The sequence below is a fragment of the Salmo salar genome, chromosome ssa12 (assembly GCF_905237065.1).
Source record: "Salmo salar chromosome ssa12, Ssal_v3.1, whole genome shotgun sequence".
In the NCBI taxonomy this organism is placed as follows: Eukaryota; Metazoa; Chordata; class Actinopteri; order Salmoniformes; family Salmonidae; genus Salmo; species Salmo salar.
The window spans coordinates 72,803,494-72,827,598 of record NC_059453.1 but is presented as its reverse complement, the minus strand read 5'-3'; the positions used below and the strand labels follow the sequence as shown (position 1 = coordinate 72,827,598).

Sequence of the window (24,105 nt, the reverse complement as noted above, 5' to 3'; positions counted from 1 at the left end):
GGTGACAAAACGGATGGCACTGTGATAGACTGCATCCAATTTGTAGAGTGTTGGAGGCTATTTTGTAAATGACAGCGCCAAAGTCAAGGATCGGTAGAATAGCCAGTTTTATGAGGGTATGTTTGGCAGCATGAGTGAAGGATGCTTTGTTGCAAAATAGGAAACCGATTATAGATTTAATGTTGGATTGGAGATGCTTGATGTGAGTCTGGAAGTAGAGTTTACAATCTAACCAGACATCTAGGTATTTGTAGTTGTCCACATATTCTAAGTCAGAACCATCCAGAGTAGTGATGCTGGACGGGCGGGCAGGTGCGAGCAGCGATCAGTTGAAGAGCATGCATTTAGTTTTACTTGCATTTAAGAGCAGTTGGAGGCCACGGAATGAGAGTTGTATGGCATTGAAGCTCGTCTGGAGGTTAGTTAACTTGGCTTTCGAAGACCTTAGAAAGGCAGGGTAGGATAGATATAGGTCTGTAACAGTTTGGGTCTAGAGTGTCTCCCCTTTGAAGAGGGGGATGACCGCGGCAGCTTTCCAATCTTTGGAGAGCTCAGACGATACGAAAGAGAGGTTGAACAGGCTAGTAATAGGGGTTGCAACAATTGTGGTGGATAATTTTAATAAGAGAGGGTCCAGATTGTCTAGTCCAGTTTATTTGTAGGGGTCCAGATTTTGCAGCTCTTTCAGAACATCGGCTATCTGGATTTGGGTGAAGGAGAAATGGGGGAGGCCTGGGCAAGTTGCTGTGGGGGGTGCATGGCTGTTGACCGGGGTAGGGGTAGCCAGGTGGAGAACATGGCCAGCCGTAGAACAATGCTTATTGAAATTCTCAATTATTGTGGATTTATCGGTGATGACAGTGTTTCCTAGCCTCAGTGTAGTGGGCAGCTGGGAGGAGGTGCTCTTGTTCTCCATGGACTTTTCAGTGTCCCAGAACTTTTTGGAGTTTGTACTAAAGGATGCAAATATCTGTTTGAAAAAGCTAGCTTTTGCTTTCCTAACTGCCTGTCTATATTGGTTCCTAACTTCCCTGAAAAGTTGCATATCGCGGGAGCTATTCGATGCTAATGCAGTACGCCACAGGATGTTTTTGTGCTGGTCAAGGGCAGTCAGGTCTGGAGTGAAGCAAGGGCTATATCTGTTCCTGGTTCTAATTTTTTGAATGAGGCATGCTTATTTAAGCAATGGATTTTTTCTGGACACTCTTCCGTAAAGCCCAGCTCTGTGGAGTGTGCGGCTTAAAATGGTCCTATGGACAGATATTCCAATCTCCAATGTGGAGGTTTGCAGCTCCTTCAGGCTTATCTTTGGTCTCTTTGCTGCCTCTCTGATTAATGCCCTCCTTGCCTGGTCTGTGAGTTTTGGTGGGCGGCCCTCTCTTGGCAAGTTTGTTGTGATGCCATATTCTTTCCATTTTTTAATAATGGATTTAATGGTGCTCTGTGGGATGTTCAAAGTTTTGGATATTTTTTTTTAACCCAACCCTGATCTGTACTTCTCCACAACTTTGTCCCTGAAGTGTTTGGAGAGCTCCTTGGTCTTCATGGTGCTGCTTGCTTGGTGGTGCCCCTTGCTTAGTGGTGTTGCAGACTCTGGGGCCTTTCAGAACCGGTGTATATATACTGAGATAATGTGAGAGATCATGTGACACTTAGATTGCACACAGGTGGACTTTATTTAACTAATTATGTGACTTCTGAAGGTTACTGGTTGCACCAGATCTTACTTAGGGGCTTCATAGCAAAGGGCGTGAATACATATGCACACACCACTTTTCCGTATTATTATTATTATTATTTTTTTAAACAAGTAATTTTTTTCTTTTCACTTCACCAATTTGAACTATTTTGTGTATGTCCATTACATGAAATCCAAATAAAAATCCATTTAAATTACAGATTGTAATGCAACAAAATAGAAAACCGCCAAGGGGGATGAATACTTTTACAAGGCACTGTATATCCCCCATAGTTAAGGAGGGGCTTTGTCACACAGACTCACCCAGTGCAATGCCAGACCTGCCCTGCCCAGTGAGCTGAGGCCTCTTCCTTCTCTCAGGCGGTCCTGCTGGGATGCAGTTCGTGCCAGGGTGGCCCACAGGGTCCCAGGTTTCATGCCAAGCAGACACAGCCATCTGTGCCAGGCTCTGAGTGGGAGTCCGTCTGGGCTCAGCCCTCACTCTGGCGCTGCTCTTCTGTGTGGTTCAGGTCGGGTCAGGCAGCACAGCACAGGGACAGCTGCCCAGAAATGAACAAACCACATGGTTTGGGGCTGCTGACATAACTGTTACCAGGAAATGGGAGAGTCTGTCTAATTCAAATTCTTGTCAAATGTTCTTGGGCCAGGGAATCCCACTGTGTTCATGATTCTGATTCTTATGAGAACAGTGAGTACATACAGTATGAGTGTACATATACAATTATACAGTATGAGTGTACATATTAAAATATACAGTAAGGTGACTCATCGACCTCTTGGCATTTGCCATGTTTAAGTAATGTCAAACAAGCCACCCCTCTGCTTGTCAGTTTATGAGGCCTCCCCGTAGTTTAAAATAACAAATTATAGCAGAAATCTCCCCTGACTGGGCGCTTTCACACTCCTTCACATTTATGACACACATTTACCCAGAGATATGTTTTTGTAAGTAATTCATCAACGTGCTACAGCATCTGACTGATGAATGCAGGAGACAGGCAGGGATTAGCGAGCGGCCCCCAATCTCTCCCTGCTATCTCTGTTCCACCGATGTTAATGAAACCATCTCTGAAAAATGCGGATGAGTGTCATTTGGAGAGCAGTGGTGAGTGGTGAGCCTGTAGCGCGAGACATGACAATTGGAGGGAGATGCTTTGATCCGGGCTCCTCCTCCCCACTGCTATGAGGGAGTCAGAGATGAGCACAGCTGCATTAACCCACTTTACCATACTGTAGCGACTATCATTCTGCGTGTTAGGGGCCCTTGACTGACAGAGATGGGGCTTTTCAAAGACACAACTGAACAAGTATTGTGTGGCCATTGAAATGGAAGGATTTTCCACCAAGCATTGTGTTGTATTTGCTGCACTTGCTTTTTGTAAGTCTTTGTCCTATTTCCCCACTTTGTTAGCTTATAAAGAGAAAATAAAGCTGTGTTTTGAGTTTGTGCATATCTTCTATAATAGACGTACCTGCAATGTTTACATTTTAATAGGTGGAGAGATAGATGAAATGTTTATAAGATGAGAATAAGCACAGTTCAAATGAAAAGGAGATCAATTTTACAGAGGATAATTATTTCGCTGAAAACCCTATTTCCCAGTGGCATCTTTTCCCGGTTCTTTAATTAAGCTGCTTATGAATTATGTTTCCACTGAATAGGCTCTGTGTAATTGTTACTTTTTGTAAACCAATGTAAGTATTTGACCTTAAAATGTAATATTGCCTAAATATAATTCCATATTTCTCCCATGAACATATTCTCATGTTTAGCAAACAAATACACATAAAATACTGTCGGCTTCTCAAATCAGTGTGCACATAAAAAAAATATCTTAATGAATGTTGAATAATTACATTTTCTGTGCATTCATTTTTATACACAGTGTTCAACAGCTAGTTAGAGATTGATCATCCCATGAGCTAAATTAGCAAATTACGCTATATTATCTTCACAAAATATTTATAGGCAGTGTCACAAGGTTTTTCTTCATCAGGAGAAAAAACTCTCATAGATAGTTCATTGCTATAGTCAATGATCAGTGTAATTGGTTGCTGAAAAAATCCCCAGTGGGGAGACAGGCGTCTGACAAACATTTGTGGCAAATCTTTGGCCCAATTTGACACAAATTTACAGCAAGATCATATTTTCACATGCAAATTAGTTTTGTGGCAAACTGTTGCGGCAAATTTGCAGAGACTTGTAAAGTTCTGGTAAGCAATTCAGAGAAACTTGTGGTGAACATTCTACTGATTGCTAAAAAAAAAATGTTGTGAAACATTGTGTATAAACAACATTGAAATGTTTTATCTACATAAACCAAATCACATATAACTTTAAACGAACTTGCTTCTCACAGAGAACTAAACATACAAAACATTTCTAAATACACTAAACAACATGTATTCAATGCCTTAACAGATCAAAATAAATCCAATACAACTTGAAATCATCAGCATTCTAATGAAGAAAAGAGCAAAGACAGAATATTTCCCAAATAAATTGTTAATTTAATATTTTTTATGTAGCCACAACCTTTAGATGAAATGTGAACACTACACCAATATTTTGGCCCAGCCTGTTGGGTTGTGTGAATAACCCAACAAATTGGGTTGTTGGGATTACCCAAATTTGGGATTACCCAGACTTTGGTCTAGTTTTACCCTTACCACTCAAATGTGCCCATTCACTTTCATGCTGGTTTGACCCAGCAGCTGGGTATTTTTTTTAATGTAATTAGGTTATTTTTAGGAGGCGTGGCTTATTTTCAGGGGCGTAGCTTTCATTTAGTTATTTTTTGGCCACCCGTGAGAGTAAATGTTATTCCTGCTCATTACATTAAAGGACAACTCTGCCACTTTTCAACCTCATTCATTATCTCCAGCACCATACCAATGTCTACATATGTGAAAACAGCGTGTTTCTATGATCTGTGGTTAAAAAGATAAGAAGAAAGTGCTTCTCTGTGACATCACAAGGAAAACTGTGATTTTCAAAACCTGCAATGAGTTTCAAGCCAGAAGGAGGGTATTTTCTTGATCTCCATGTCACTGTGAATCTCAAAGTGTTTGAAAATCACTAATTTTAAAGTTTTTGAGGCATAAATGTTTTACTTTATATATTTTTCTACAAAACGTGGAAAAGCGCCTTTTTCACATACCGTACCAGTCAAAGGTATGGACACACCTACTCATTTAAGGGTTTTTATTTATTTTGACTATTTTCTACATTTTAGAATAATAGTGAAGGCATCAACTATGAAATAACACATATGGAATCATGGAGTAAAAGTGTTAAACAAATTAAAATATATTTTAGATTTTTCAAAGTAGCCACCCTTTGCCTTGATGACAGCTTTGCACACTCTTGGCATTCTCTCAACCAGCTAAATGAGGAATGCTTTTCCAACCGTCTTGAAGGAGTTCCCACATATGCTGAGCACTTGTTGGCTGCTTTTCCTTCCCTCTGCGGTCCAAACTCATCCCAAACCATCTCAATTGGGTTGCGGTCAGGTGATTGTGGAGGCCAGGTCATCTGATGCAACACTCCATCACTCTCCTTCTTGGTCAAATTGCCCTCACACAGCCTGGAGGTGTGTTGGGTCATTGTCCTCTTGAAAAGCAAATGATCATCCCACTAAGCGCAAACCAGATAGGATGGCGTATCGCTGCAGAATGCTGTGGTAGCCATGCTGTTTAAGTGTGCCTTGAATTCTAAATAAATCACAGACAGTGGGAAACACACATGCAGAGATCATCCGTTCATCTACTTTGCGTCTCACAAAGACATGCCGTTTGGAACCAAAAATCTCCAATTTGGACTCTAGACCAAAGGACAAATTTCCACGGATCTAATGTCCATTGCTCATGTTCCTTTGTCCAAACAAGTCTCTTCTTCTTATTGGTGTCCTTTAGTAGTGGTTTCTTCACAGCAATTCACCATGAAGGCCTGATTTTACACAGTCTCCTCTGAACAGTTGATGTTGAGATGTGTCTGTTACTTCAACTCTGTGAAGCATTTATTTGGGCTGCAATGTCTGAGGCTGGTAACTCTAATGCACTTATCCTCTGCAGCAGAGGTAACTCTGGGTCTTCGTTTCCTGTGGCGGTCCTCGTGAGAGCCAGTTTCATCATAGCGCTTGATGGTTTTTGCGACTGCACTTGAACAAACTTTCAAAGTTCTTGACATTTTCCGCATTTACTGACCTTCATGTCTTAAAGTAATGATGGACTGTCATTTCTCTTTGCTTATTCTTGCCATAATATAGACTTGGTCTTTTACCAAATAGTGCTATTTTCTGTATATCAACCCTACCTTGTCACAACACAACTGATTGGCTCAAACACAATAAGAAGGAAAAAAATTCCACAAATTAACTTTTAGCAAGACACATAATGATAGTGACTATCCAAATATTGGTATTCTTATAGGCTCTTAAGGAACTCATACACTTGTTGTAAGCCTCATGAAAGCTAAAAGAATGGCCGGTGTTCAACTATCTTAAATGAATGTTGAATAATTATGTTTTCTCTGCATAAATGTAGATACCCAGTGTTCAGCAGCTAGTCAGAGATTGATCCATCCATGACCTAAATTAGCAAATGATGCTCTGTTATCTTATGAGTTTGAAAATGGTGGAATTGCCACCATACACTTGTGTAAGCCTCATGAAAGCTACAAAAAATTCAGTGTTCAACCTGTGATAACAATACAAAAGCAACATCAAATAAAATTTTGCCTAATTTGGCAATTCATATTATTCTTCCAAAGTTAATTATTGTTAACTTACATCTCAAACCCATACATGTAAGAAGCCATGACCTGGTTCACACATTTCTCAGTCCTCAGTTTGATTGAAGGCCTCAATCTGCCCTTTTGCCTTGTAACTGATTGCTTCCAGAAAGAAAGAGAGAAGGAACAACACATGATCAAGATGAGCTAGCTGCTAGTTTAAGCAATGAAATATCTAATTGTTACAAATAATGAATGTATAGGTTCCATTTATGGAATAAAACATTTTCTTACCTTATCAAGATTGAAGACGATACACAAATTTATCCCTCAAAAAAAGGATTTTGAGTGAGTGCACCATAAACATTATTCCTGGGTGTTTACCCATCCTATTCCCAATGCAGCTTCTTCCAACACCACGGGTAGGGGAGGGGTATCCATCTGGAAAAGGGAAGCTTTGCTTTGATGTCAGCTCATATTGTTGCTACCTTAGCTGTTGTGCTAGCTAACATGCTACTGAACAGTGACACTAGAAAATTGACATGCATTTTGGTATTAAAAGACAGCAACGTGTTCATGTACAAAATGAGTACCATTTTCCATATTGGTTACAGTACCGTGATTCCAAGATTGTGGTCCCCTTACTTAACCAGTTCTTTTTCAGATAGCCTAAATGCACAATAAATGGCAATATCTTACCAGCATTGCATACCAGCTACAGTTGAGAATAGGGAACGTGTCAGACCCTTCTCTCTCTCTCTCTCTCTCTCTCTCTCTAGGTAACTACTATGGGACCCCAAAGCCCCCAGCGGAGCCCACCCTGGTGCAGCCTGACCTGGTGGATCAGGTGCTGTTTGATGAGGACTATGACAATGAGGTCCAGCGTAAACGCACCACGTCCGTCAGCAAGATGGACAGGAAGGACAGCGTGGTCCCTGAGGAAGAAGACGATGATGAGAGGCCACCTCTGGCCAACGGCCTCCCAGGTCAGTACATATCATACTCAAAACCCCTCTCCTGCCCTTTCTCTCTTTCCTCAGGATAGTCCTCTGTTGTACCTCACATATATCTCCCAGTATCTGTCTCTCATGTTCTACTTTTAGCTCTACATTATGATGACTATGGACCAGGGGTGGAACCAAAATTATTTTCCAATCATTCCTCTCTGAACAGAACCCCTATTTTCTTCGTTCCGTTCCAGTGTTTCCAACCAGCATAGAGTTCTGAACCGGTTCGAACTACAAAAAAAGAATAGTTCTTACATTTACAGTAGATAGAGAAAATTGCTACGGAATGGGTAAGCTAGTTGTTTACATGTTTGATTGGTCATACAAGTGCAGGCGCAAGATGGGAAGAGAGTGAGAAAGAGGGATGGACATGTAGGGGGCTTGGCATGAAGCGCTGAACATCATTACCTGACATGAATTGGAATGTGTTTAGGCTATTATTACCATCAGAACTACACTGAATTGCAGAAATATATACTAGATATTCTGAATAATTTTGGAACAAAAATTAACATTATTAAACGATTCTCAAGATTTTAAAATAACGATTCTGTTCCGAAACACTACAGATCTGTTTTTGTTCTGAGAAAATGTTTGTTATTTTCCGGGGTTTTTTCGTTATTTTGCCTGAACCTGTTCCAACCCCTGCTATGGACGATATAATTTTTCTTCTCTATAATATATTTCTGCTCTATACATTTCTGCCCTATATATATTGACCTATGGAGCTCTGATCATCTTCCCCATTACTCCCAGTCTGTGCTATCTGTCATGCTCTGTCTGTATAGCCAGCCACTTCCCGTAGGCTCCATCTCAAGGTTATGCCTCAAGCACATTCAGTATTAGTAACACTTTCTACTGGAGTGCAGGTTACCTTGAAGGCAGCAGACTTCTTACCCAGAGACCAGAGACTCCGTGTGCGTTATCAATCAGGACCTCTCTCTCAAAGGAGCAGTCAAAATCAAATCAAAGTTTTTGTCACATGCGCCGAATACAACAGGTGTAGACCTTACAGTGAAATGCTTACTTACAAGCCCTAACCAACAATGCAGTTTAAAAAATAAAAACAATAAAAACATGTTTTTAAATAAGAATAAGGAATGAAAGTGTGTCCAAGGATAGCCTGATTCTAAGAGAAATGGGTTACAGTATGCCTTCTGCTGTTTTATTATCAGGCATGCATGATGGACAGGAACAAGTCTTTCTAAGTAAAATAAATCACATGTCTGCTGTACTGCAGCAATGTGGGGGTGTTAGGAACTTTTCATTTTAAACCAACCATAGATGGAAACAGTTATGAACGGGTCAGAAGGTTAATGGAAAAATTAAGCGTAATGCCCAAACTCCTGACTGAACTTCCCTGGTCTCTGTGTGAAAGACAAACCCTGACCCCTGGCTGACTTCCTGTATGTGTCTAGTGCAGGGCTCTCCAACCCTGTTCCTGGAGAGCTACCGTCCTGTAGGGTTTCGCTCCAACCCTAATCTACTGAACCTGATTCTAATAATTAACTGGTTGAGAAGCTGAATCAGGTGAGTTACAACTAGGGTTGGAATGAAAACCTACAGGAGGGTAGCTCTCCAGGAACAGGGTTGGAGATCCCTGGTCTAGTGCAGTCAGTATGGTGTGAGCTGTCAGGCTCTCAGCCCTCTGAACTCTCCACAAGGAGCTGCCCCAAGGCTGCCCATTGTGCATGTTTACATGAGGCCAGTCAAAGAATCCTCTGTGTGTGTGTGTGTGTGTGTGTGTGTGTGTGTGTGTGTGTGTGTGTGTGTGTGTGTGTGTGTGTGTGTGTGTGTGTGTGTGTGTGTGTCAGATTAGCATGGGGTGTCAGACTCATTTGGAGACGTTTGCCAGGTGCTCCCCATCCTTCAAGTAGGTAGGGGATATGTTGTAAATATCAGCAAGTCTTCTGGATGCGGTAGTGTAGTAGTTACTGAAATACAGAATCGCATGCACAAATTTGACACGCTTGTGGGCTACATCAGTTCTGGGGAATACACTAGAATAAGCTGTGTGGCCTTGAGCCTCATTGTATCATATACTTGTGCAGAGCTAAGCATTACACAAACAGTCCCTCCATTAGAAGACCCTTGTGTATAAGTTTCATTTGGCAGCTTTTTGTAGCCCGAAGTTTGCAAGGACCAGTTGGGTGCAAAGTTGATTGGTGTGCTTTTATTGCAGTTCTCATTAAAATAATAAATCATATTTTTTGAAAAACATAGAAATAACCATAAAGAGCAGTGGGACAGTATTATTGTGCCAAAATTGCCTCCCAAGGGGGAGGGTACCACATATGCATAAATACGCTCACACATACATGCACGTGCAAATGAAAAACAGAGCCTTGGTGAACAGAACACACCATCTCTTGCATGCAAATCCTGTAGCAACATCAAACCCTCCCCCCTCCCACTGCATGCTGTGAGGCTGGAGGTGTCCATGCAGGCTAACCTTCTGCGCGCTCTCGCGCTCTCTCTCTCTCTCTCTCTCTCTCTCTCTCTCTCTCTGTCTCTGTCTCTCTCCTCCTACCCCCCGGGCTACAGAGCACAAAGAAGGGGCATCGTGGAGGAAGGCGGTGCCCAGCTACACCCAGTCCAGCAGTGCCATGGACTTCCGTATGTGGAGCTCTCTGCCCGGCGATGACAGCCTGGAACCCCTGCCTCTCAACTGGGAGATGGCCTACACCGAGACGGGCATGGTCTACTTCATAGAGTGAGTACTGCACCAGCTCCTGTATATCTACTCAGGGACAGGACAAAGAGACAGCCTTTGGGTCCTGGTTGGTTACACAGTGCTACTACACTGTACGTGCATAGATAACTCCTGAGTTCAAAGCTCATTAATATGAGCTTAATATGTTTGAAATGCAGAACATGCATTTCTACTCTAGACTGAATGTGGAATGTTATGTACGTTACAGGTTATGCATGGATGACTATATCTGATCAGCATCATGCAAATGATCATGACATTGTTGATTAGATTAGTGAAGCACATAGCACAGGTGTTACATAAGGCATGCCAAACAGACAGAGGATTTAGGTTAGTTAGGTAAACAAGCCAAGGCCTGGACTGGTGTGGGTCTCCTTAAAATCTACTTATATTGACTTACAGCCTAGCCTACATGATTGTTCCAAAAGTGGTTCTGGTCGAAGCTAATGAATTTGATGGTTTCTCTTCAAGACAACTTCCTGACAAATCAATACTGTGTTTTAGGAACAATTTAGTAAATATAGCTTTCTCAGAAGCCCTTGAGTTCTTTGTAAACAGATTTGGCTTCCAGCTAGAGCTCTGTTACCCGACCCGAGCCTGACGGGTTAGGGCCGGGTAAGGCAGTTTTTTTCATCAATAACTAGCTACGGGTAGGGCTCGGGTTTTGATGCTGAGCCGTTTGCTCATGCTCTGCTGAGCAGTACAGTCATATCTGACTAAGATCATAACATGGTGTCGGAAGTGCTTCAACCTCGTCAAATATAAGACAGGAGAGATTATTTCACAGAAAATAATGTTCCTTGAGTTTTGGAGTTTAGAGTGACGAAAAGTAGCTAACAGCTCTCTCATGTCTCTTCATTGAGCAGCCCAAGCGGAGCCGTTGCTATGGATACTCACAGACTCAGAGCGCCATGAGCAGAGCGCATGCAGAGCGACTGCGTGCAGGAAGTGAGTGACAGGCCGAGAAGAACAGCTAATGAATTTACTAAAGATGGAAGTTATTTCTGATTTCGGGTTTCGGACAGGGCTGGGCCTTGAATTTGGCAGAAGCAATCGGGCCTTGGTAAGGTAGGGCCTGAACGTTGCCAGCATGGGTAGGGCTCAGGCTTAAAATTCATGCCTGTACAATGCTCTACTTCCAGCCGCTCTTGTCTGAAGTCGCCACAATATCATAATGAATACTCTGTTTCAGTTTTCCTTCATTTGGATGCATAGCAGGATGTATAAATGTGTCAATCAGTTATATATAACTTGTGTAGCTTTCAAAGAAGGTATAACAGAATATAGAGTAGGTGGGTACATGATTGTCTACCTTTACTCTCATGAAAATACCAGTGTCAGTAGCTGGCTTAGGTTTTTGAATGTTTCTCTTATCTGCCCTTTACAGTCACAACAGCAAGACCACCACCTGGCTGGACCCCCGCCTGGCCAAGAAGGCCAAGCCCCCAGAGAAGTGTGAGGATGGAGGTAAGGCTTCAGGGCCTCTACAAGCTTCAGGTGCATAGATCTTTTGGTAACATGATACCTTGCCGGTCCAGACTCCCAAATAGCAACATTACAATGGGGCAACAGAGGTTTTCTTGTCTTCTCATTTGTGGTGAAAGCTAAAGAAGAGTCTCTCTTGTTGTCTTGTTGTCTTCCTTTGCAAGCAAGTTGGCTAAACCAGGCCCCTAGTGTCCAGTCTGGAGCGTGAAGTCACAAGCTCTGCTGGTCGGTTACTGATTAGCGACTTAGCGGTGCCAAAAGCCCTGGTCGGACCTATAAAGCCTATGTAAATGACGATCGCCAACTGCCCCAAAGGCTGTTTTGGGCTCTAAATTTGGTTTATTATGATCAAGTTCGATCCCCACAGTGAATTATTTTAAAGTTTGCTACAAATCATGATATTTAATGAAATAGTGATCCATTCTGACTACTACATTTGTCGTCACATAGGACCACGTGCTGACACAGACAAATCACAGGCCGCAAGCTACAATGAGGCTCATGCCATAGACATTAAGGTTGACTCCCTCAGGCAGGATGAAAACGACTACATCGACTATGATCCTTTGCTAGTTAAGGCCACTTTAACAATTTTTTGTTGCCATTCAGCCCCATTCAACAATATGGCGAGCTTCAAATTCAAGTTCTTCCGGCTTCATGTGTCATCAAGGTGTTTTTCTATAGAAACACTTGGATGATATCAGCGCTATCACTATCTACTGGTTTTAATGTCTATGGGCTAAACATAATTTTAAAGCACATGGCTATCTGTTTTTATGTTTCAAAATATCCTAGAATAACGCTATCACTTCTAAACAAAATAACTTTTGGGGGGATTCTATTAACACCGCAGCTCAATCAGGTGTAAGAACATTGACTATCCAGTAACAGCTCACTTTGTTAAAGCTAACCATCCCATCTCCTCCCTCAAATACACAGGCATTGAGCATGTTGCTCTACCAAGGAGAGGAGGTAACATTGAGACCCCACTACTACAAAGATAGGCTTACTGGATAGCCTATCTAAAAACATTGACCCCCTAGTGGTCAGAATATTGACTTTGATCTCAGGCCCTTCTTATGAACACTCTATCCTTTATGAACAAGTCTTATAAATTTACAAATAATTTTTACAGCTTTTTAGTGTACACCTAATATGTTCCCTCTGTTGATGATGTTCATTATATATTAAGGTTGAACCACTATTACATGTAACAAAAATGAAATACGAAATTATGTGAAATTGAATGAAACAATAATGTATGTTGACGCTAATATGATGTACAATATTCCATTATGTTTCTATATGATAACAATAGCATAATATATTTAATATGCCATATACTATTTTGTTAACAGTTTCACTAATTCATTTTTATTAACTTAATCACTATGACACACCCCTCACCACTGTTATAATTAAATAATATGCCCTGATTGTCATTGCTTTCGGAAGGATCGGACCAATACGCAGCGTGATCGTAGTTCCACATCTTTTATTCAGTCGTGAAACTCATGCAATAAACCATAAACTTGAAATACAAAAACAAGAAAGCTGTGATGCAGAGCAGGCATACACTACTCACAAAATAGTCACCCACAAAACACCAGTGGGAAAAACAACAACTTAAATATGGCCACCAATTAGAGCCAACGACAACCGGCTGCCTCTAATTGGAGGTCATGCCAAACAAAAACTAACCTAGAAATACAAAACTAGAAACTAAACATAGAAATACAAAAACGGACAAAACCCCCCCTGTCACGCCCTGACCTACCATAGAAAATTACAACTTACTATGGTCAGGACGTGACACTGATATATATAATTTTACTTGCCGGTGTAACCTACAATGTTATCCCAGTTTGATATGCTGCTTGACTGTATTCACTCCCATCAGCTAAAAATAGAACGTCATCATGTTTTGGTCACAGAGAAAAAGCACATATTTTGCTGTTGTTTTAACCAATAGCCTGGAATAAATAGTTATTTTTTTTAAAACAAAATACCTTTTGGGGGGATTCTATTAAGGCTACAATGTTGTTTGGTTTATTGTTTGAACAGTCACTGAGATTATATTTGCTTATCAATGCAAAATAGGCTACTTTGATGTATACCTACCTATAGATCAGATCAAGGAACCAAGCGAGCTTCATAGGAATGATATGACGCGTTATGCCCTGTTCACATCTTGACATATTTCATTACGCTGTACGTCATCTTCACAGAGTCTTGCCCTGCTACTGAATAGACCAGTCCAATGTTTGTAACGCAAATTGGAGGAGAGCCTGTCTCTCGTCAGAGATCCCATATATTTGGGGAAATTGCAAAATATGACCTTTTCATTCAAGACAGGATACATATATTGTGTATATATAGGCATATATAGGCAATAATAAAATGTTTTGTTTATTAACTTTTTCCTCAACTTCATTCTCTAACTTTATTGTGGGTAAAGATAGCAGCTAGAGCAGCTAGCTAGAGAGCTAAAAGCTAGGCTAGGTTTAATACCATTGTAGCTAGCGATCTCCACCTAAAAGCCATTTTGTATTATTTAACATTACTATTAAAATATACTGTATACTACTCACTTATAGGAATAGGAATTACCCACCTCATTTGGCCGCCTTTCATTCCAGTTCTCTGCTGCCAGTGACTGGAACGAATTGCAAAAATCGCTCAAGTTGGAGACTTTTATTTCCCTCATCAACTTTAAACATCAGCTATCTGAGCAGCTAACCGATCGCTGCAGCTGTACATAGCCCATCTGTACATTGCCTACCCTATCTACCTACCTCATCCCCTTACTGTTTTTATTTTATTTACTTGTCTACTCTTTTTGCACACCAGTATCTCTACATGCACATCTTCATATGCTCATTTATCACTCCAGTGTTAACCTGCTAAATTGTAATTATTTGCTCATATGGCCTATTTATTGCCTACCTCCTCATGCCTTTTGCACACACTGTATATAGACTTTCGTTTTTCTACTGTATCATTGACTTGTTTATTGTCTTATTGGCTTGTTTGTTTACTCCATGTGTAACTCTGTGTTGTTGTCTGTGTCACACTGCTTTGCTTTAACTTGGCCAGGTCGCAGTTGTAAATGAGAACTTGTTCTCAACTTGCCTACCTGGTTAAATAAAGGTGAAATAAAAATGACCAAAAAAATAAAAAATGTGCCTGTGGCACGGGAGTACATTGAATGTCGGAACACACTACAAGGAGCCGCCCCTTTTGTGACGAAAAACAACATTGCGACACTGCGCTACGCTCTGAAACTTCTGTCTCTGTAGGGTATAAATGGACCATACATACATCAAGTTCTTGCAGAACACACATGGAGCTTTACACATGGCTATGCTTATCAGCCCCTGCCCTACAGTATACTATGCATTATTTCCCACATACACATACTATACACACAGCTTAATTAATATGTACTGTATGACTACATTCCCAACTCAGTGGCCATGTGGTTAGCGTGTCCACCCTGAGATTGGAAGGGTGGGAGTTTGATACCCGGCTGAGTCATACCAAAGACCTGGCACTCAGCATTAAGGAGATTGGGGGTAGGGCATGCTTCCTGTCCAGGGGGTGTACTTGTACATCAAGCTGCCTCACACTACAGAAACAGGAGATAGACGCCTATTCGTATGAGTTTTACGTTCCCATACAGACAGGATTGTATAACATCTTCTGACATGACGATACGTTCCTTAATAAATGCCCCCAGCTCAGGGTCATGTGGGCTGCCTACGTGTACAGTGCCTTCAGAAAGTATTCACAGCCCTTGACTTTTTCAGCATTATGTTGTGGTAGATAGAAATGGATAAAATGTATATTTTGTGTCTCTGGACTACACACAATAACCCATACTGTCAAAGTGGAATTATGTTTTTAGAAATGCTAACAAATTAATTAATAAATGAAAAGCTGAAATGTATTGAGTCAATAAGTATTCAACCCCTTTGTGATGGCAAACCTAAATAAGTTCAGGAGTAAACATAATAAGTTGCATGGACTCATTGTGTGTGCAATAATAGTGGTTAACATGATTTTTGAATGACTACCTCATCTCTGTACCCCACACAGACAAGTATCTGTAAGGTCCCTCAGTCCAGCAGTGAACTTCAAACACAGATTCAACCACAAAGACCAGGGAGGTTTTCCAATGCCTTGCAAAGAAGGGCAGATATTGGTAGATGGGTATAAATAAAAAGAAGCAGACATTGAATATCCCTTTGAGCATGGTGAAGTTATTAATTACACTTTGGATGGTGTATCAATACACCCAGTCACTACAAAGATACAGGCGTCCTTCCTAACTCAGTTGCCGGAGAGTGTAACGTCTGCTTCCAACTCACACCCTCAAACACGTAGATCCCCTGAACGCAGCTCACTTTCCAGCCCACTTTCCAGCTCACACTCTCAAACACCTAAATCCCCTGAACGCAGCTCACTCTCCAGATCCCAATCACCTGAATTCTAATCACCTGTTATCACACACTATTTAGTTCAGTTCTTTGCACCCCATCACTGTGAGGTATTGTTTGTTTTGTGACATGTCTTTCAGAGCGCTGGGTTTCCCGTGTATGATAGTTTTTGCCTGCCTCACTAACGATGCCTATTCCCTGGCTGTACTTTGGCCTACTGGATTTCCTGTTATCTACCTATTGTCTGATCTCCCGGACTACATTAATAGTATTGTCCCTACCTGTACTGTTGCCCTTTTAGACCCCCTGTGTATGACCTTCTGCCTGCCCCTGGGCCCAGCTATCTGCTTCCTCCTGTGGTCCTTTGCAATATACACCTGCTGTGCCCTGTGCTTGAAACCAGCTCTCTGTCTTCCCTCATGTTCATTACAGAGAGGAAGGAAACAGCTCGAGGATATCATCATGAGGCCAATGGTGACTTTAAAACATTTACAGAGTTTAATGGCTGTGGACCATTAAATAAGAGAACTGAAAATACTAACCTAATTGACTGAGTGAAAAAAGGAAGCCTGTACAGAATAAAAATATTCTAAAACAAGCATCGTGTTTGCAACAAGGCACTGAATAAATAATACTGCAAAAAATGTAGCAAAGCAATTAACTTTTTGTCCTGAATACAAAATGTTATGTTTTGGGCAAATCCAATACAACACATTACTGAATACCACTCTCCATATTTTCAAGCATAGTGGTGGCTGCATCATGTTATGGGTATGCTTGTAATCGTTAAGGACTGGGGAGTTTTTCAGGAAAAAAAGAAACGGAATGGAGCTAAGTACAGGCAAAATCTTAGAGGAAGGTTCAGTCTGCTTTCCAACAGACACTGAGAGATTGATTCACTTTTCAGCAGGACAATAACCTAAAACACAAGGCCAAATCTACACTGGAGTTGCTTACCAAGAAGACAGTGAATGTTCCTGAGTGGCCGAGCTAAAGTTTTGACTTAAATCTACTTGAAAATCTATGCCAATACCTGAAAATGGTTGTCTAGCAATGATCAACAACCAATTTGACCGATCTTGAAGAATTTTTTCAAGAATAATGGGCAAATGTTGCACAATCCAGGTGTGGAAAGCTCTTAAGAGATTTATCCATTAAGACTCACAGCTGTAATCGCTGCCAAAGGTGCTTCTACAAAGTATTGACTCAATAGTGTGAATACTTATGTAAGTACGATATTTCTGTATTTATTATCAATAAATTTGCAAACATTTCTAAAAACATGTTTTCACTTTGTCATTATGGGGTATTGTGTGTAGATGGGTGAGAAAAAAAATATTTGATCCATTTTGAATTCAGGCTGTAACGCAACAAAATGTGGAATAACTCAAGGGGTATGACTACTTTCTGAAGGCACGGTATATGTTGAGTTTTTTATTCAACAAGGAGTTAATCAGCTTGACTGATTAACTTGAATGCCAGGGGTGCCAGGAGTACCAAGAGTGCCCACTCGTTTGCCTGTCCATTCCCAGGGTGTGTGGCTGTGACGTGGGCTAAGTGCAGGGAGAGAGTGTGGGGTATGGGGGATACACAGGGCTCTGGTCTGCTGTTTCTAATGGATTTTTAAAGGCAGGCAGAATGCTAGTTGGTGTGCTGCCTCTGAAAAGCAGCTCCAAAGCTCTCTCTTGCGTGAAGAGCCAGGCTGCCTGTCTGCGAAAACTGCAAAATGTTAACCAAATCATTGTGTCTGGTGTCTGCTGGGCTCTTCTCGTCACTATGCCCTGTTATCCTGCAGTGCTATACATTTGCATGTTTTGTGTGATAGTACTTGAACACAATGCATCTCTTCCTGTATCCACAGAGCTTCCGTATGGCTGGGAGGAGATAGAGGACCCACAGTATGGAACATATTATGTAGAGTAAGTCTGTTCAGTCTGCCTGTTCAGTCTGCCTGTACATCTGAGAGATACTATACCACAAACCTGTATTCCCCAGCAATACCATAGATCAAAAACTAACCATAGGTACACTATACACTAAGTGGACAAAAAAATTAAGAACACTTGCACTTTCCATGACATAGACTGAGCAGGTGAATCCAGGTGAAAGCTATGGTCCCTTATTGATGTAACTTGTTAAATCCACTTTAATCAGTGTTGATGAAGGGAAGGAGACTTTAAGCCTTGAGACAACTGATACATGGATTGTGTATGTGTGCCATTCAGAAGGTGAATGGGCAAGAAAAAATATTTAAGTGCCTTTGAATGGGGTATGGTAGTAGATGCAAGGCGTACTGATTTGTGTCAAGAAACTGCAACGCTGCTGGGTTTTTCATGCTCAACAGTTTCCTGTTTGTATCAAGAAAGGTCCACCATCCAAAGAACATCCAGCCAACTTGACACAACTGTGGGAAGCATTGGAGTCAACACGGGCCAGCATCCCTGTGGAACGCTTTCGACACCTTGTAGAGTCCATGCCCTGACGAATTGAGGCTGTTCGGAGAGCAAAAGGGGGGGTGCAACTCAATATTAGGAAGGTGTTCTTAATGTTTTGTACACTCAGTGTAAATAGATAGCAGGGATACAATGTGTTACTAGACATTTTGAGAACAATACTATTCCATGATCAAGGCTTGTATTGGTTTTTCAGTGGGTGCTAAACTAAAGCTCTGTTGGTAACAGAGGTGACATTTACCCAGGTGAAAACACAGCATTGATTGGTGTGTGTGTGTGTGTGTGTGTGTGTGTGTGTGTGTGTGTGTGTGTGTGTGTGTGTGTGTGTGTGTGTGTGTGTGTGTGTGTGTGTGTGTGTGTGTGTGTGTGTGTGTGTTACAGAAGATGTGTGAGTACTGGCTGCTCCAGCAGGACATCTCTGAAACCAAGCCATTATAGCAGCAGTAGGGAGAGGAGGAGGGTTGTGAGAGTTATCAAGGAGGGAGGGAGAGTAGGTGCTAGGAGAGGTAGAGGAGTCTGTTTCAATGAAAAGGAAAGGAAACTCTTTCTTTTATTACTGGTATTGTAGAAAAGTCCCTCCTTGGTAGAGGCCGTGGGGGAGAGAGAGGAACTCAAAATGTTTGTTTTTACAAGGAGAGTCAAAGACAAATGGATGGGGACGTATTGCTGCCAGTGTTCCAGTTCAAAATTAACTCCATGTAAAACAATTTAGCTTTGTTATGTTAGAGTGACAGTTATTATCTCACTAAAGAGAATCCCTATTGTTAATGGATTGAGAATGAACGTATAGTCCCTTCTATAAGACATGCTTTAACCATTCAGAATAATTCATTCAGAATGAATCACACACAGGTGGTTCACAGAATTACACACAGATGGTTCATGGTAACTTGTATGTGTCTGTGTCAGTAAATTGGTGTCTAAAATGTAAATCATTCAACGGATTGTTTCTGTTTCAGTCACATCAACCAGAGAACCCAGTTTGAGAACCCAGTCCTGGAGGCTAAGAGGAAGCTGAGCCAGGAGACTACTGTCTCTATCCAGCAGGGGGCACCACCTCCTCCAGGTAGACACTGCTCACCTAACTTTTTCTTTACCTCCATCTTTCTTCAGCTCTGGATAGCTTTCTGAAGGCTGTTATACAGACAGATTGAAAACAAACTCAACAATGCCATGATTGTGTGTTGACCTCCTACACCTCATTAATTCTGTGTTGTGTTGAATAGGTTTGAAAAATGTAGCAGCCATCTCCTTGCTCAAGGTTGTAGGAGCGATGTCGTGTCAAGTGTCATCATGCATAAATAGCCGTTCGTAGCTAGCCATGTATGATCAACTCTGTGTCCAAGAGAAGACAAGTTCTCCCCCACTCACACCAGGGTTGGGGTGGAAGACAAGCCACTCTTCTGCCATAATAAACAATATGAATTAAATATGCTTTCATTGAAGTGGATGTATAATACATTACAGTGTGGGGAGTACAGATTGACAGTCATGTTTTGCTGCTGAGGCTTACACATATGGGTTGGTTGAGAGGAGGGAGGGGAGGGGAGCGACTCTTAGAAATTGTGACAGCTGTTGGAACAGCACATCTTAAGGGCCATCTCTTAACTAGCTTACTTGCTAGCCAGGTGGGGAAGGACCGAGATAGGCATCTACCATGTGATTGCACCAGACTGTTGTCAGACGGTTGCTATGATGTACCCAAAACAACAGCAGTTGCACCTCAGGCTAGAGTTCCCCATTACAATACTCCAAGCCCACAGATTCCTAGAACATCTAACGCAACACAGAGGCTCATCTGCAGTGTCTAACAGCCAAGGGAGCTGAGTGGAGACCATTTCATCATACCTCAGCTTGGATTGACCCAGGGGCGCAACTTTGGTTTTAGAAGTGGGGCGGACATAATTATATATATTTTTTATCCAGTCCACATGGTCCTAAAGCACACTGTTCCCTCGTTTTGTATCACATTCCAATGATAAAAATGGGGGGTGGACAAATGCAATTTCAGAATGTGGGGGGGACATGTCCACCCTGTCCCCAGTGAAAGTTGCGCCCCTGGATTGACCTTTACTTCCTCTAACAACACTCATCTTCAACAACATGATCTTGACCTACAGATCCCCACAGTGCAATACTACACCCTCTGGACCTTACTGACCATGGTCTATGTATCAGACTAGACCCTGGCTGTTTAGGTGAGATGGTTGAGATGCCTATGAGATGCTCTTTAAGAAGTGTTTTGACAAGGCTCCCCACTCCAACCTGCCTAGAGACCCATACTACTGTAATCATACTATGGTAATCCCTCAGCATTTCAACTAGACGGACACTGACAAGCCTTATACGGCTATTATTCAGTCTCCACCCTTTTTACCACGACCAGCAGCTTTATTTTAATCAAATTAACAAGACCGTCTGTGCTCTTGGTGACTGATGTCTGTGGTGAAATTTATTAAATATTCTACACATCATGGTTGTTGTGGATGATTTGGCCTCTTCTCTTCTGGCCTTCAAAGGCTGTCAACATGTTATCACAGAGAGCTGTCTTGAGTCTAATACACACGCGCACGCACACACACACACACGTTAGACATACGCAAAATTACAGTTTTTATCACTGTCACAGTTTGAAAAACGAGATCGCCATGTTGAGTTCATCAAGCAATTTGACTGTGAATATGTAAATGAGATTCTCTTGATCCATTGAACACGACAGCTGGAGTCCATCCACACTGTATTTAATTCCCCTCAGCATCTCTATGGGCCATACAGTGCCATACAGTCAGCACAGGGCTGCTTTGCTACATCATATAGGACTGTTATGTATCTCAATTCCACCTTAGCCTGGACAGAGGTAGAGACAGTCAAGCAGAGAGAAAAGATGGTATGCTTCTATTATAAAGTGCTGATAGGACAGTAAAGCCAGTGAGAGAAACGCTCAGCTGGCCCATTTAATGCAGAATACCTCTTACAGCCTGTTATTTACTGGACTGTGTGTCCACTGTCATATTTATGCTGCCAATGACCTTATGTTGTTTCAAACGTATTTTTCTGACTCACTGGCTCTATAGGGAGAAAATGAGAAAGGACCTCATGCCTAACTGAACAATTTCAGAGGTGTTATGTCACTGTTTGAATCCACAGCATGTTAATGAATCCCACAATGAACATCAGACTAATAATGTAGCTACTAAAGCTATAGTATCATATTTTGTCTGTTACTGTTTTAGTTATCATACAGGGCAGTGTTTTAGTCAAAGCAAATGTGACTATTGTGACTACATTAGTCTTAAGGTTGTTACTTTGTTACTATGTTGATGTTTTCACACCTTATTTAGTTATGCAACTTCCCCTAACTCTCCCACTGTGACACACTTACATTGCAGGTGAGGGGGGTGCGTCAGGCTTCACCCCAGACCCATCCCAGCTGCAAGGGGAGATGTTCCACACTGCTCTGAGGAAAAGCTCCCAGGGCTTTGGCTTTACCATCATAGGGGGCGACCGCCATGACGAGTTCCTGCAGGTGAAGAACGTCCTCAGCGACAGCCCTGCTGCCCATGACAACAAGATCTCCTCCGGTGAGAAGTACACTGCTGCACTGCCCTGTGCGGAGCCACACACTTTTACCCGCTCAAAAGGCAGCTAGTGAACTTAATAAAAGCCTGGTTTGCCCCTATAGAGGGGCTGCACTTACCCTAACACTTCCCCAAGAGATACAGTGAGAGGGAGAGCAGAAATTCTGTTCAAGGGGATCATTTTAGGCAGAGAGCATTGCCGCTGGAAGTATTGCTGCTGAGGGTGCTGTAGCACCCCCTGAAATATATATATATGTTTTTATTATTAATTATTATTATTATTTAAAAATGTTCCCAAAAGTAGTGCACTGGGCAAACTTTCCCCCCCACACCCCCAAACGACTTCCCATGGCTATATCAGAGAGACAGGTTATGGTGTGTTCTGTGTGTAGCCCAGTATCTTTGTTGCACACTCTGATCTTCCTTTAGCGTTGATGCTGTCTGGGGCTCTGCATCCTCAGCAGCTTTTCTTGTGTGAGCTGAGAGGGGCTGGCAGTTGCTGTTCTCTGAGCCAGCTGTCAGGGTGAGATGTAAAAGGACACAGCTCTCAACTACATGTAATAATGATTTGCCTGGCTAGAAGCACTGCAAGTTGAAGTCTGTTAGAACAATGGAGAGAGGGAGCGGAGGAGAGAGGGAATAGGCAGGGAGGAAGAAGGTAAGGAGGACAGAATATGAAAGGGATGGGGAGCAAGGTTGGGCTCAATTCATAATTTTGGAATTGACTCCCATTCAACTCATGAGTTAAAATTCAAATTGGCCACACCCCACATGATGTAGAATTTAAGTTTGAGTGGCAGGAAGTAGAATTTAATTCAGTGCAATTCAAAGAAATTCCACTCAGTCATAGAATATGAGAATTTCATTGAATCTGACAGGTCACACTTCCAGATACCAAAGAATATATCACTTTTCTCTGGAAACAATGTTAATATACTATCTTAACCTTAGTGCTTAGAATAGCCATTTTTACTTCCACCAATCAGTTCTTCTTCTTCTTCCATGGCATTCGTACATTTTGTTTGTGCATGCCGCAACCTATTGTGCGGTAGTGTTTAGTCAATCACGTTACATTTGTGATACCAAAATATATACCACTAAATAATAATTAAAAACCCACTACCCCATTTCACTACTTTGACCCTATCTGCTCCTGCACCATGCCAGGGACCTAAGAGGACGGGACATCACCACTCAACACACCCTGTAACTCTTCTGAAGTTAAATCTTGTATACCCAAATACTACTCTGCAGCTGCCACCACAACTGTGATTTACGTTCTCAGTTGATAACCATTGCTATGAATGCTAAGAATCCAACCCTACTGAAGCATATATCAGTCATTGGCCTATCCCTCTGTGCTGGCACAGATCTACTACTCACAGGGATCCTCTCCAGATCCCCTCACCCTTCATCCATCCATCTCTACTTTCTTCACTGCCTCAGCATACGACACCTTCTGCACTATTCTTACTCTGGCCACCTCAAACTGGCGCTCTTGTACCGGTCACTTCCGATTCCCAGCAACATGGGCACACCTACAGTTGACACACATAATTGTATTCATCGAATGGGACAGTCCTCTCAGGAATCTTCAACTTCAATCACTCCTTTCAATGGAGCCATATTCCTAAGCACAAAGCAAGAAACAGATCTCGATCCAAGTGGTGTGACATGGAGCACCCACTCCCTCTGGGCAGAAGAAACACAAACAAATATCAGAAGTCCACTACCGGTTACTTTCACTGATTTAACTGCAGCCAACAACTTTCCCACCCACCCTGAAACCACAAATGGATCCGCCAAAAGGCAAGAATCCACTTTCTCCAAAAATGTCACTCCTACTGGACCAGATTCTTCTTTATCATATCCATCAATGCCAGGCTCAGGTTCCGAGCTCTTCAGCACGCCTTCCACCTCATTTAGCTAACCCTCATTCACTTCCAATTCACCTCCAGAACTTGGTCTGGCACTTGGCTCACTTTGTTTGCACTTGACA

At 41.9% G+C, this 24,105-nt stretch overlaps 1 protein-coding gene across 5 annotated transcripts in view; it reads left to right on the top strand.

The window, feature by feature from the left end:
- LOC106565872 (membrane-associated guanylate kinase, WW and PDZ domain-containing protein 3) overlaps positions 1–24,105 on the top strand; it is a 192,737-nt gene that overhangs the window by 157,086 nt on the left and 11,546 nt on the right. For 3 of the 5 annotated variants that reach the window (XR_006758079.1, XR_006758078.1, XR_006758077.1), the window contains exons 4-9: positions 7,211–7,417; positions 9,983–10,151; positions 11,539–11,648; positions 17,937–17,994; positions 19,488–19,594; positions 21,918–22,109. Coding sequence is in view for 1 of the 5 variants with exons in the window: in XM_014133506.2 (XP_013988981.1) it covers positions 7,211–7,417; positions 9,983–10,151; positions 11,539–11,618; positions 17,937–17,994; positions 19,488–19,594; positions 21,918–22,109 (813 nt within the window). In the remaining 4 variants the exon portion in view is untranslated. The remainder of the gene's footprint in view (positions 1–7,210; positions 7,418–9,982; positions 10,152–11,538; positions 11,649–17,936; positions 17,995–19,487; positions 19,595–21,917; positions 22,110–24,105) is intronic. The other 2 variants (XR_006758080.1, XM_014133506.2) reach the window with 1 other exon arrangement.